The sequence below is a fragment of the Crinia signifera genome, chromosome 2 (assembly GCF_055691185.1).
Source record: "Crinia signifera chromosome 2, ASM5569118v1, whole genome shotgun sequence".
NCBI classification, from domain to species: Eukaryota; Metazoa; Chordata; class Amphibia; order Anura; family Myobatrachidae; genus Crinia; species Crinia signifera.
In genome coordinates this window covers 259,548,447-259,562,117 of record NC_139218.1, presented here as the reverse complement: position 1 = coordinate 259,562,117, position 13,671 = coordinate 259,548,447, and the positions used below count along the sequence as shown (strand labels likewise).

Below are 13,671 nucleotides of genomic sequence, written 5' to 3'. Positions count from 1 at the left end.
ATTTTTTCACAAAAGTTTTTGATGCACCTAAGACATAGGGCCTTATTCTGGTTGGTCCATTCCGAATTCTTTCGGAGGGGCGCTTTTTAGCTGTCTGCGCATGCGTAGGCAACGCAATGCGCATGTGCCACGCATGGTCTCCGTACTCGTTCTCACTAATACCGTCCAGAAATGTGCACCGAATCGACTCTGGAAATATGTTCGTAATATAGGCGTCATTCGGCCCTACACAAGGGCGTGGTTTCAAAGTGGGCAAAACTGGGCGTAAATCTGGGCGTACACGAGGGAGTGCACAAACTGTGGTAGGCGTGCATTCGGACAAGACACCGACTGCAAACAAACCAACACGCCTGAAATATGCGGTCTTCATAAGCAAGTTTCACTTTGCGGAGACCACTTGTTCATGCGCTAGGCATTCGGTTCGCCCAATTAGTACGCCCGCACCTGAAGCACTCTTAGCTGACCACAATACAATCCACTCCTCTACTCATTAGTGATTAATTACACTCTTTTCACAGGTTCAATTGGAACCACTAAGACAGGTAAAGGGGCAATAATGAATTAATACCACTTAACATGATGTAAGGGTTAATCTAAAGTGGTAGTAATGTGTTTAAGTTTAAATTCGGAATTAATTGATTACAATTAAAAACAATCCCTTTTGTATGAGGTTGCCTAATTGCATAAGTGTGTCATGTGGCAGATGTATGAGTTCCGATTACAGTAGTGATGTTTGCGTAAATACACCGCATTGGTGTGTACGGGCAGCTTCCCGTCCGTTCGGACGCTGTAAGACCGTGCAGAATCTTTGTGTTCCCACCGCACACGCACTGTTAGGATGTTGTCTGAAAACACACCCTCTTCTTAGAGAGTGAGTCCGACCGAATGCAGACGACCTGTGGGCGTTTGTTCTTACAATGTCCGCACAGCGTGGCATTTGGTCAGCTCCGAAAGAATTCGTAACGGACCGCACCAACCAGAATAAGGCCCCTATTTTGAAATGTGGTTTACTCCCTGGTAAAAATAATGTATACAACATGTCTTAACTTAATTTCCAATAGCATTAATTACATTTTTCTGAAACCATTGCCCTTTGTCATTGACACATCAAACATACCTTTATGATCTGTATGAGCAAAACAGGAACTCCGGTACCAAAGAACAATATCAACTTTAAAAACTTGGAAGGCAATTATAGCTATGACAATAACAGACACAATTGCCAATATAGCAATCAAAACTCCCTGGAAATTAGTACAGGTTGAGTATCCCGTATCCAAAATGCTCGGGACCAGGAGAATTTTGGATAACGGATTATTACGTATTTCGGAATATTTTAATATTTCAATTATGTATTTTGAAGTATCTTGCATGTATGCTGTATAAACACATAAAATACACACAAATATATTTTATTACCACATAAAATACACACAAATATATTTTATTTGTTCAAAAAACAAGGTTTCAAAACATGAAACAAAATGTGTGTACTATCTCAGATATTGAATTTGAATGCCAAGCAATCATTTTCTTGCACATATATAGTGCCAGTTACATATCATGTCACCAGTAGTGCTGTTACAAATGTCCCCAGTGAGTTTTTAGCAAAAAAAATATTTTTTATTCACTTTCTGGAATGTATGGTTTTCGGAATAATTCGGATAACGGATACTCGGATACGGGATACTCAACCTGTATCTGCAAATACAGTACAAGATAAAGACACAATCAGACATTTGAACACAAAAATACAGTAGTGATCATATCAACATTAGCTTTTGAAAAATAAAAAAATATTATTTTCTTATGACGCAGGCTTCACTTAACTGGGATTTCTTTTCGGGTCTGAGCAGGCCCAAGAGCTAATTCCTGTTGATTTACCTGTTTTTGGGTGCCACTATCATGTTAAAAAATCAATAAATTTCACGACAGAAAAGATAACATTACGGCTCAGCAAAATCTAAACAAACAAATCCCCAGGCCCAGATGGGATTCATCCTAGGGTACTAATGGAATTAAGGGAGAAATTAGCAACACCACTGTATTATGTTTTTGAGAACTCATTATCATCTGGTAAGGTACCAAAAGACTGGAGAATAGCGGAGGTAGTACCAATATTCAAAAAAGGATAAAGGAATAAGTCAGCTAACAACAGACCAGTGAGCTTAACATCAAAAGTGGGTAAATTATTTTGAGGGATTTTTAAGGGATGTATCCAAAAATATTTAGAGCTTCACAGGCTAATCAGTAATAACCAACATGGGTTTGTGAAGAATCGTTCATGCCAAACAAATTTACTAGGCTTTTATGAGGATGTCAATAACAACCTTGATAATGGAAATGCAGTAGATGTGGTCTTCCTAGATTTTGCTAAGGCTTTTGACACGGTTCCACATAAGAGGTTGATAAATGAAATGGAAAATTTGGGACTAGGGGAAAGCATTTGTAGATGGGTAAGGAACTGGCTGAGTACTAGAGAACAGAGAGTGTTCGTAAAGGGCACAGCATCAAATATGATACCTGTACTAAGTGGAGTGCCACAGGGGTCGGTGCTAGAGCCCCTTTTATTTAATATATTTATTAATGATATTGGGGTGGGTATACTCAGCAATGTTTCCATCTTTGCTGATGACACAAAACTGAGAAGAGTAATTAGATCGACCGAGGATGTCTCCTCAGTGGTGTAGCTAGGTGCCACGGCGCCCGGAGCAAGGGCATGTTTCGCGCCCCCCCCCCAATTTGTAGTAGGTGAGGCTCCTGCTCAGTGAAAAGCGGGCACGGCCAACATTATACCACACACACCGTAATGCCCATTGCACATTTTATTGAACTTTGTAATTCCAATTAAACATACGCCCACACATGATGCCCATTGCATACTATATAACACTCCACAATGCCCATGACATACTATATAACACTCCGCAATGCCCATGACATACTATATAACACTCCGCAATGCCCATGACATACTATATAACACTCAAGCAATGCCCATGACATACTATATAACACTCCGCAATGCCCATGACATACTATATAACACTCCGCAATGCCCATAACATACTATATAACACTCCGCAATGCCCATGACATACTATATAACACTCCTCAATGCCCATGACATACTATATAACACTCCGCAATGCCCATTACATATTTCACATATAAGTGCCACTTACCCACATGTTCAATGCCAGGGGCTTCATGCTCGATGCCAAGGGGCTTCATGCTCGATGTCAAGGGGGACTGAATTTGCTAGTTGCCAAGGGGGACAGAACTGTGCAGCAGCCCGTTACCGGCTGCTATTTTCAATGCACCGCCAGTAGTAATTTGCAGCAGGGAAGGAGGGAGCAGTAGTGTGCAGGAGGGAGGGAGGGTGGGAGCAGTAGTATGCAGGAGGGAGGGAGCAGTAGTGTGTAGGAGGGTGGGAGCAGTAGTGTGTAGGAGGGAGGGAGCAGTAGTGTGCAGGAGGGAGGGAGCAGTAGTGTGAAGGAGGGTGGGAACAGTAGTGTGCAGGAGGGAGGGAGGGTGGGAGCAGTAGTGTGCAGGAGGGAGGGAGGGTGGGAGCAGTAGTATGCAGGAGGGAGGGAGCAGTAGTGTGTAGGAGGGTGGGAGCAGTAGTGTGTAGGAGGGAGGGAGCAGTAGTGTGCAGGAGGGAGGGAGCAGTAGTGTGAAGGAGGGTGGGAACAGTAGTGTGCAGGAGGGAGGGAGGGTGGGAGCAGTAGTGTGCAGGAGGGAGGGAGGGTGGGAGCAGTAGTGTGCAGGAGGGAGGGAGGGTGGGAGCAGTAGTGTGTAGGAGGGAGTACACCTTACTCAGCCCCCCCAATGCACGAGCTGTCAGGGGGCTGACAGATGCAGCATGCGTGCGCCCCCTCCCCTGTCGCCGGGCCTGCCCGCTCCCAGCTCCCCGTCCGCTGTGTCCGGGAGAAGTGTTACTATGTAAAATTCATATCTCCCGCTGGACCACGCTAGCCAATAGGCGCTTGCGGTCCAGCAGCCACCAGTTGATTGGCTGCTGGACCGCAAGCGCCTATTGGCTAGCGCGGTCCAGCGGGAGATATGAATTTACATAGTAACACTTCTCCAGGACACAGCGGAACAGGGGAGCGGGCGGGGAAGCATGCAAGCTGGCGGTGCCGGCACAGCTCCGGCGCCTTGCTGTCTTCCGGCACCTGGAGCGTGTGCTCCGGTGGCACCGCCCTTGCTACGCCTCTGTGTCTCCTCGCTTCAGATCGATCTTAATAAATTAGATGAATGTGCAAAAAAGTGGAAAATGAGGTTCAATGTGGATAAATGCAAGGTTATGCATTTCTTTACAGTAAGGGCTTTGAAACCAGCACCGGGATCCAACAGCCCATGGTGTCATGCCACAGCCAGGGGACACTTTTTACGTAAAGTCCCCCAGTCATACCATGCTCACCGTGGCTTTGAGTTAACTGATTCAAACTGGCAGGGAAGGAGAGGTGCCCCCTTGGCAGCAGGAGCCATGTGACAGATGACTTCGACTCCCAGAGTTACACCTCAGCTGCATCCCAACTAGTGAGATGTCTTTCTATGTATGGTTAATTACCAGGGTCAGAAAACATTGTCAGTATAATGGAATCTTATTCACTTTAGTTTTTATCTGCTGTTGATAGCATTTGGATAGTTGTGTTTATACTTCAAAGTATATTCCCTGTTGGTGCCTGATGTAAATAGTAGCAAGGGTTTCCTGTTGGCAAGAAGATCTTCAAACTCCACAAACTCTTGATGTTAGGCTTGTCAGTTTTGGAGGTTTTGTAGTACAGTAGCTTGGAACACCGGAACACCTTTCATACAGTCGGTGTCTAAAGATTACAGTACACTGTATACTTCTGCACACATACAAATTTCCCCTAATATGTTGAAATGCCATACAGCACAAGATGTCCAGGTCCAGTGTAACTCTGCTAACATCGCATATATCACATTAATCAATATGGTCTCCTACTGCCACTATGATGCACTTTTGGCAAAAAAGGTGCCCAATGCTAGAAGAATATACTACCTTGCATGCCAAGTGGGGCATGACTGCAGCATTGGTGTATGAGGACATGTACATAACGTACCATGAGCCAAATAAATGGTCAAATAAAAACACAATTAGTGAATGGTTTCAATACGTACCTGGGCGTTTCAACATAATAAATGCCTTTGGGTTTATATTAGAATAGACATTACAGTAAAATTTTCTGTCATAGTCTTCATCTTTTACTTTTGAAAAGTTTAATCTAATGCCGATTACTGAGTTCCCATCAGCAGTGACTCTATAGCTAATATAAGAGAAAAGGATAAAAGAGAAAGATATAAAGCAAAATAATTCTCACACATCACATTAATGCTTAGACACCGGTTACTCTTAACCAGTTAATACGTATATGGTCTGTCCTAGGGTTGGCCCATTCTCAATCTTGCTTCATTAACTATCAACTCATAAGCCAATTATTATCATTGTCAATGGTGTTTTCAGTACACATTGGGCATAAATCGGAGTTGGAAGTAAGTGTGTTTGCGGAAGCCTTGCAGATTTTAGCAAACTATGCACATCATGCAAGGAACAGGTGACTGGGCCGAATCAGGTATACGTGGAGATTGTAAGTATGGATGAAGTTCATAAATAGGTGATCCTGGGCAATAACTAGGTGGCAATCATGGAGACACACACAACTGTTTTGTCTGGTGTGAGTGTCATTGAAGTGTCGTGGAGAGATGGGATGCCTGATTTAGATCTTTTGCACATAGAGGTTATTCTAGTTGACTCGCTCAGATGCGAATTCGCACCCTTGCAAGTCAACCAGAACCAGACCTGCGAATACTGGTACGCACTCCGGGTTTGTTCGCCCAGCATGCAAATGGATGTTATACATAAACATCCAATTGCAGGCCAGGGGGAATCTCACACATCTTTCGATGGTCGCCGACCATCGAAAGATGTGGTGCGTGCACGCATATATAAGTGACTCTCAAGTCACGTATATATGCGTGCACCTTCGGGAGGAAGTCGGCAGGCAGCTGACATCCGATGATGTCAGCTGCCCACCCCCAGCGACCACATCAACGGGTGATTACTATGGGAATGTCCAACATTTTCATTGGAACGCTCATGAAACGATGGGTGAGTATCCTGGCCCGCCGCCCCCCATCCACCGTCTGCAATGTTGGGTGCATGCTACCGGCGTAAAGTCTGTTTTCCATGGCCGCATGCACCATAGGCGAATCTAGGGGGTGGTCCAGGGGTGGCTGATGGATGGGGCTTTCCAATGAGCCCAGCCCTGTATCTCTAGCCCCCTGGGAACTGGAGATACTGCCAGGCAAAGCTGGAAAGTTTTCCCTATAGGATAACATGGGACCCGCTGATTCCAACCCCACCCAGTTCAACGGCTGCCAGTTCCCCCTTCGGCATCACTGAAGCTCGAGGTTGATCTCAGTCTAACCCAAATCGCTGGGCCTTCAATCTGATACCAGGCTGGATCCATATGGGTTGGGTTAATTGGTTCCAGGGATATTGAGGTTAAACCGTTTTTTTTTTTTTTTTCATTTCTTAAATGTAATTTCATGACTGTTTATGTTCTTTGAGGGCAGATTTCTCTGGAACCAAATGGCCCAGTTTCACGGGACCAAAATCATTCGAAGCCAACTCAAAAGTTCTTCAATATGATACTGGTCTCATGTAAATGGGTCAGTTGGTTCCGAAGATATAGCTGGTTGGTTAAAGGGGGGTAGGGAGAGGGGAGTGGTTGTCTCTCCCCCTCACACCAGAAATGCATGATCCTGGGACCATATTCCCGGGTAAATCCCTGCATTTTCTGTTGTGAAAGGGGTATTATTTCATACAGCCGTGACCTGCAGTGCTCTGAATACAGCAGGGCAGCCCCCTGCTCTCTGTCCAGCTGTCAATGACTGTCACCCCTGCAGCTTCTGCTCCCATTCTTCTCCCCACTTTCACCTCAGCCCGCCCCCCCCCCTTTAATCATGTGGTGCCTGGCGTGCTCCCCCGATGTCACGCACAACAGCAGCGCGCACAATATTTCAAATGTCCACTCGGCTAGAGGGGACACCAAGTGGGGAGGGGGAGCGTGCTCTGCGCTGCGTTCTGCTCCTCTTTCCATAGAAGCAGCTACACCGCTGTCCACCTCTCCCTGCAGCAGCAGCGAAGACTCATATAAAAATTTACAGTAAGTGGCACTTTTGGGGGCATTGCTTAAAGGACGCTACAAGTGGTGATACAGTATGTGGGGGCATTACGCATAATGTGTGGCTTAATGTGTAAGGGGCATTACGGTGTGCAGCATCATGTGTAAGGGGCATTATGTGTGCAGCATCATGTGTAAGGGACATTATGTGTGCAGCATCATGTGTAATGGGTACTATGGTGCGCGGCATCATGTGTAATGGGTACTATGGTGTGCGGCATCATGTGTAATGGGTACTATGGTGTGCGGTATCATGTGTAATGGGTACTATGGTGCCATTAAGCAAGAACCCCCTATCAATGAGCACATAGGTAAGCAGCACTTATGTGGCAAATATGTAATGGGCATTACGGTTTGTTATATAGTATGTAATGGGCATCATGATGTGTGGCACAATGTGTAATGGGCATTATGGTGTGTGGCCTTATGTGTAATTGGCATTACGGCGTGTGGCTTTATGTGTAATGGATATTACGGAGTTTGCTAAAATGTGTAATGGGCATTATTGTGTATGGTCTAAAGTGTAATACCACACCCCTTTTTGTGATGCCATGCCTCTTCCCCATGCGGCCATGCCCCCTTTTTGCTGCGCCGCGCAAAGGTCCCCCCGACTATTATGTCTAGATCTGGGACCACCCATTACCAGTTTTACTTGGTGACTTCAAACCAAGTTGATTTTGGGCCAGATTCTCTAAGCTTCAAAAGTGATAAAATGGAGAGTGATACACAGCCAGCCAATCAGCTCCTGTCTGACATTTTTCAAACACAGTCTGTGACATGGCAGGTAGGAGCTGATTGGCTGGCTGTTTATCACTTTCCATTTTATCACTTTTGAAGCTTAGAGAATCTGGCCTTTTGCCTTTAAAAATGTGTTATCAATTTAAATCATTGGGCAGACTGTTCTGAAAGGTGCAGATGCTTGCATCTATTACATCCCCCCTTTGTATTTGTGGCAAGACCAGTGAGTGCATGTTAGTTACTGTACATATGGATATGCCGCATAGCACAAACATCTAACTTTGCATTACAGTACTTCATTCTAGACACTATATTTTGAGTAATGTGTAACTTACAGTATACTTACTATAATTCTCCAGGCACCACTCGGCCATCATCTGAATATGTTACAATTTCAGAATCATTGACTGTCCAATATAATAAAATGATTCCATTAAATAACACTTCACATGTTAGGGAAATAGCAGCTCCTGCAAAATTATTACATGTTGAACATTGAATTGCATACTGTATAAAGGTTATTTGAGGAAGCTTTTTATATAAACTGATAATGAGACACAGCAGCTGCCTTTTAGGATACAAGAATACTATACTATACCTGGGAGTTAATAAGCACAGGGATAAACAGAAGCACATGTAATTAATCACTTTCCACCCCTCCACTTCCCTTTATCCCTAGACCTTGCTCTAATACACTGTAGTACATACTCACCCTAGGGTTGTTGATGTACAGTGGTGTCAACATTGGTGAGCGGGTCACACCCAGGTGTCACCCACCTAGGTGTGACACCAATGTGCCAACAGGAGCTGGGTGCAACACTCAAACATTACATGCAGAACCAGTGGCATAAGTTCATATGAGGTGCCCGGAGGCGGATTAGATAGTGGTGCCCCCCAACACCCCCCCCCCCCCCAACCCAACCAGCCAAACACAGCATTTGTGGCTATCATATGTGCCATCTAATTTAAAAAATATATATATTATATATATATATATATATATATATATATATATATATATACAAAGATAGACAAGCGGCACCCGGAGGCTGTTTCAATAAATCAACGCAGTCAGAGCTGGATCAAACGTTTTCGAAGTTTAATTACTTCGTCATCAGGATACAATACAAGAGTAAACGTACATACCTATATCAGGAACACCACACCACGTGAAGTCATCCTGCCGGCCCCGGTCACGAATGACGCGCCCACTGATGACGCAATCATCCACCGCCCGTTGCCCGGACAACCATAAAGCATAAAATCAAAAACCTATAAACAAAGTGCATACAAGAAATAAACATACAAAAGTCATAACCAGTACAACATCAGTGTCGACACGGTCAATTATCTCGATGTTCAGGTGAGCATCAGAGACAATAAAATCTGTACTGAATTGTTTCGCAAACCCACTGACAGAAACACCACGTTGCATGCTTCCAGCTTCCATCCCCCTAAATTAAAATTCTCCTTACCCTATTCCCAATTTTTGAGGGCTATTAGGGTTTGTTCTGACAGAACCACCGCCACTGTGCACATTGACAGAATGATCCAGGACTTCCTCATGAGAGGTTATGATGATAAACAATTACAGTTGGCCAAAGACAAAGCACTCAGATGTCAACGGGACGAGACTCTTAAACCCACCAACAGAAGTAAGGATATGGAGTCGCGATTCCCCTGGGTTAATCATTTTAACACTGCCAGTGACGACATTCGTACCATTTCTAATAGTCTATGGCCCATTGTTCAGACTGACCCTGACTTGCAGCTAGGGACTAAAAAACTTATGCCCTGCTATAGCCGGGGCAAAAACCTCAGAGACTGGGTGATGAGGACAGACATCAGTGGACTTGACTCCTCACAATCTGTGCAGAGCAACTTCTTAAGTAAAAGACCAGGCTGCTACCGCTGCCTTAATTGTGTAGTGTGTAGAGCACTCATGATCGGTACCGACTTTGCGCACCCTCTGACTGGTAAACGCATCCCCATCCGACACGTGGTTACATGTTTGACGAAATACATCATATATCTCATATTGTGCCCTTGTGGGAAAGGCTATGTCGGCAAAACCGACCGCACATTGCGGGAGAGGATTGCAGGACATAAATCGACCCTACGTGCCGCATATGCTAGTGGTCACAGTGACCAGCCAGTGGCTCGGCATTTTGTGACAGCCGGTCACAGCATGAGCCAGCTTAAATACATTATCATTGACCACGAACCTGCTAACAAACGTGGTGGCGATCGATCACTTAGGCTGCTTCAAAGAGAAGCGCGTTGGATCCATAGCCTAGGCACACTTGCGCCCCGAGGGCTTAACGAATCAGCGGGTTTACATTGTTTCCTATGATGTGTACTCAGATTTCTCACCATAGTTGCGGACTACCGCACTACATTGTTGCGTGTTCTAGCACTTTGCCATTATCTCCTGCTTTATGCCCTCCTGCTTTATGCCTGCATGTATTGACACTTTTGCGTTTTTTTCGCTTACAGTGGTCATTTGTACTCAGCACCCTTGAAACACTTGCATCTACCCCTGCAACTGCGACCATGTTCTAGATCGCTCCAGCTTTTTCGCTGTTGTTTGCATAGAAGATCACTATGACTCATTACCACTGTACTGGTTATGACTTTTGTATGTTTATTTCTTGTATGCACTTTGTTTATAGGTTTTTGATTTTATGCTTTATGGTTGTCCGGGCAACGGGCGGTGGATGATTGCGTCATCAGTGGGCGCGTCATTCGTGACCGGGGCCGGCAGGATGACTTCACGTGGTGTGGTGTTCCTGATATAGGTATGTACGTTTACTCTTGTATTGTATCCTGATGACGAAGTAATTAAACTTCGAAAACGTTTGATCCAGCTCTGACTGCGTTGATTTATTGAAACAGCCTCCGGGTGCCGCTTGTCTATCTTTGTATCACTGGATACCGCGGTATCTACCAGCTTGGCACCGGAGCACTATCGTTTGGTGTTTGGATGTGCTGCCCTATCTGTACTTTATATATATATATATATATATATATATATATATATATATATATATATATATATATATATATATAGACAGTGGTGGTGTGGCACTCACGACACTTACTCAGGAACAAGAATAGTATGCCAGTCAAGTTTGCATCAACGTTTCAAATTTAGTTTGTCATCAGGATAAAATATAATACAGACAATGAACAAGATATAGACTTACACCATGTGCAGGTAGAGCCGGGCCGGGCTATAGTAGTACTGGAACAAAGCAGGCGGCACTCACGGGTTTAACCACAAAACAGGTGTATTGGTAATACAACAAGGTGTCACATCAGATAGCCTGACGTTTCGAGGCAGTGCGCCCCTTCTTCAAGGTGTGAGCGCTCACACCTTGAAGAAGGGGCGCACTGCTTCGAAACGTCAGTAGGTACCTTGTGGATTCCATCACCACCACCGCTGTTAGCAGCTGAGACTACGCGCTGAGTGTAACCTCTCCAACAACTTGCTGTTTGGACAGCGTGTCTATGCAATTCATCTGCGGTGTGAGTACCGCCTTGTCCGGTACATTACCCTCACTGTGTTTACCCTATTTTACCCTCAATAAATTCTTTTAAAAACAGATTCATGCACTATAGAGCGCTCGCTCTCCTCATTTCTTTCTAGATAAAAACACCTGTGGATTCAGGATTGCCTTGGAGAGGCAGAGAGTTTGGAGCTGCCGGGTCTATCATTACCTGAGTGCACACTACAGAGACTCACACGTGAAAGGACATTGTGTTGAGGGGTATTGCTGTCCGTTTGGAGACTGGCATTTTTTCTATATATTTTTGCGCACTGTTGTTGTGTTTTATATATATATATATATATATATATATATATATATATATATATATATATATATATATATATATATATATATATAGATTGTGAGCTTTGTTCGCACTCCGGATTACAGGATAATTACCACGGTGCCATCCACTGGATTAATATAGCAGGGTTTTCTTATACACATTCATGTACAGGAAGGAGGCGGCACTCAATTGGATTTAGAAAAGTGCTTTTAAGTTTTCAAGTAAGATGCATATGATGACGACGTTACAAGACATTTACAGTCTTTTCCTCAGGTCATTTCATAATTGCAATAACAGTGCAATGTGCAAAAGCATAAACAGTGTCTTACCTTCTCTTGAGGCAATATATACATGTGTGCAGCGTGAGACAGTGATGCCGGCTTGTCAGGACTTCCGGGAGGCCGGTCTCTCAGGGACGCCCCCTGGGAGTAACCTCGAGTACGTCACCACCCGCCGGGCATCACACTCTGCAAGTACAACGAGTGATAATAAATAACGTGCAGTATTACAAAATCACAAAAAACAGTGTCGATCATAGTGAAAAAACAAAACTTGTACTAGTGCTGAAAATGGAAATATAGAAAAGTTAAAACGCTAGCGGGATCCGTGGTAATATCAGATATATTACTGCCGCGCTGCGCTTCACAGACCCGCTGTGAAGCGTCAGGCTGACGGCGTTATAGGGATCCGGGAGTCATCATGTGTACCATGTCGACTACTTGGAATTACCTTTTTGTCAATTTATATATGGATCCCCGCTGGCTAATGGAGAGCTCCATATATCTGGAGGGGATTCAAGATGGATACTGTGTTGCTAATTACGATACTAATGTATTTATATATACATGTTTTATCAAAGTAAGATAAACGGGTAAATACCACAGATCAGTATTGTATCAGTACATATGCGACATCTTAGAACTATTCAACAACTATATGATTCAGAGAAAAATGTTCCAAGTGAATTTATCATTTAGTCCATTGGGGACTAAGGTGTTTAAAGTGTGTATCCACTTGGATTCACACTGTGACAGTTTCTTTTGGCGGTCTCCACCACGGACAGGCTGTGGAACGTGATCTATTACTTTACAAAGCAAGCTTGCTAGAGAATGTCCTGCAAGTCGGAAATGTTTAGCGACAGGTTGCTCAATTCCTTTTAGGTCCTTGCCCTCCAGCGATGCCCGAATGGATGATCGATGTTGTGCCATTCTTGTCCGTAGATCGCGAGAAGTTTGGCCCACGTATACTAATGCACACGGACATGTGATGGTGTAAATTATGAACGTGGTGGTACAGGTCAACGTCTGTTTGATCTTATACTTCTCACCAGAGTGAGGGTTCTTCACATATGTACCGGGTTCCATGTAGCTACAGGTAGTACATGTCGGACATCTCACGCAACCGCGGTTTCGGATTGGAATAAATGTTTCTTTTTTGATTGGGGTCAAATTCGTTTTTACCAGAATATCTCTAATGCTTCGGCCCCGGCGATAAGCTGGCATTAAGCGTTTGTCTTGCAGACATGGTAATTCCTTGTCACTGGTCACAATCGGCCAAAGTTTTTTTGTTTGTTGCGACAATGTATCGCATATAGGTGTATATTTTGTGACAAACGGAATTCTGTGGCCGGTAGCTTCCCGTGTCGATTTCTGCAGCAATGATTCCCTGGGTATTTGCATTATCTCGTGTTTCTGTTGGATTAATTCTTTATATGCATACCCACGAGTAACAAACTTGTTGATCATTTCATCCAGGGTAGTTGATAGGCATATATGGTTACTAGAAATGCGGGCTGCTCTTAGCATCTGAGATCTCGGTAGACCACGGATCAGTGCCGGTGGATGGCAACTGGACTTTAACAGGAACGTGTTCCTGTCTG

At 44.3% G+C, this 13,671-nt stretch overlaps 1 protein-coding gene across 3 annotated transcripts in view; it reads right to left on the bottom strand.

Moving 5' to 3' along the window:
- The window catches only part of LOC146060767 (interleukin-1 receptor type 1-like), a 62,875-nt gene that overhangs the window by 10,578 nt on the left and 38,626 nt on the right, over window positions 1-13,671 (bottom strand). For 2 of the 3 annotated variants that reach the window (XR_014470472.1, XR_014470471.1), the window contains 3 exons: window positions 8,302-8,425; window positions 5,152-5,297; window positions 1,118-1,701 (listed from right to left, as the gene is read on the bottom strand). Coding sequence is in view for 1 of the 3 variants with exons in the window: in XM_083174385.1 (XP_083030511.1) it covers window positions 1,691-1,701; window positions 5,152-5,297; window positions 8,302-8,425 (281 nt within the window). In the remaining 2 variants the exon portion in view is untranslated. Of the gene's footprint in view, window positions 1-975; window positions 1,702-5,151; window positions 5,298-8,301; window positions 8,426-13,671 lie in introns of those variants that run through there. The other variant, XM_083174385.1, reaches the window with a different exon arrangement.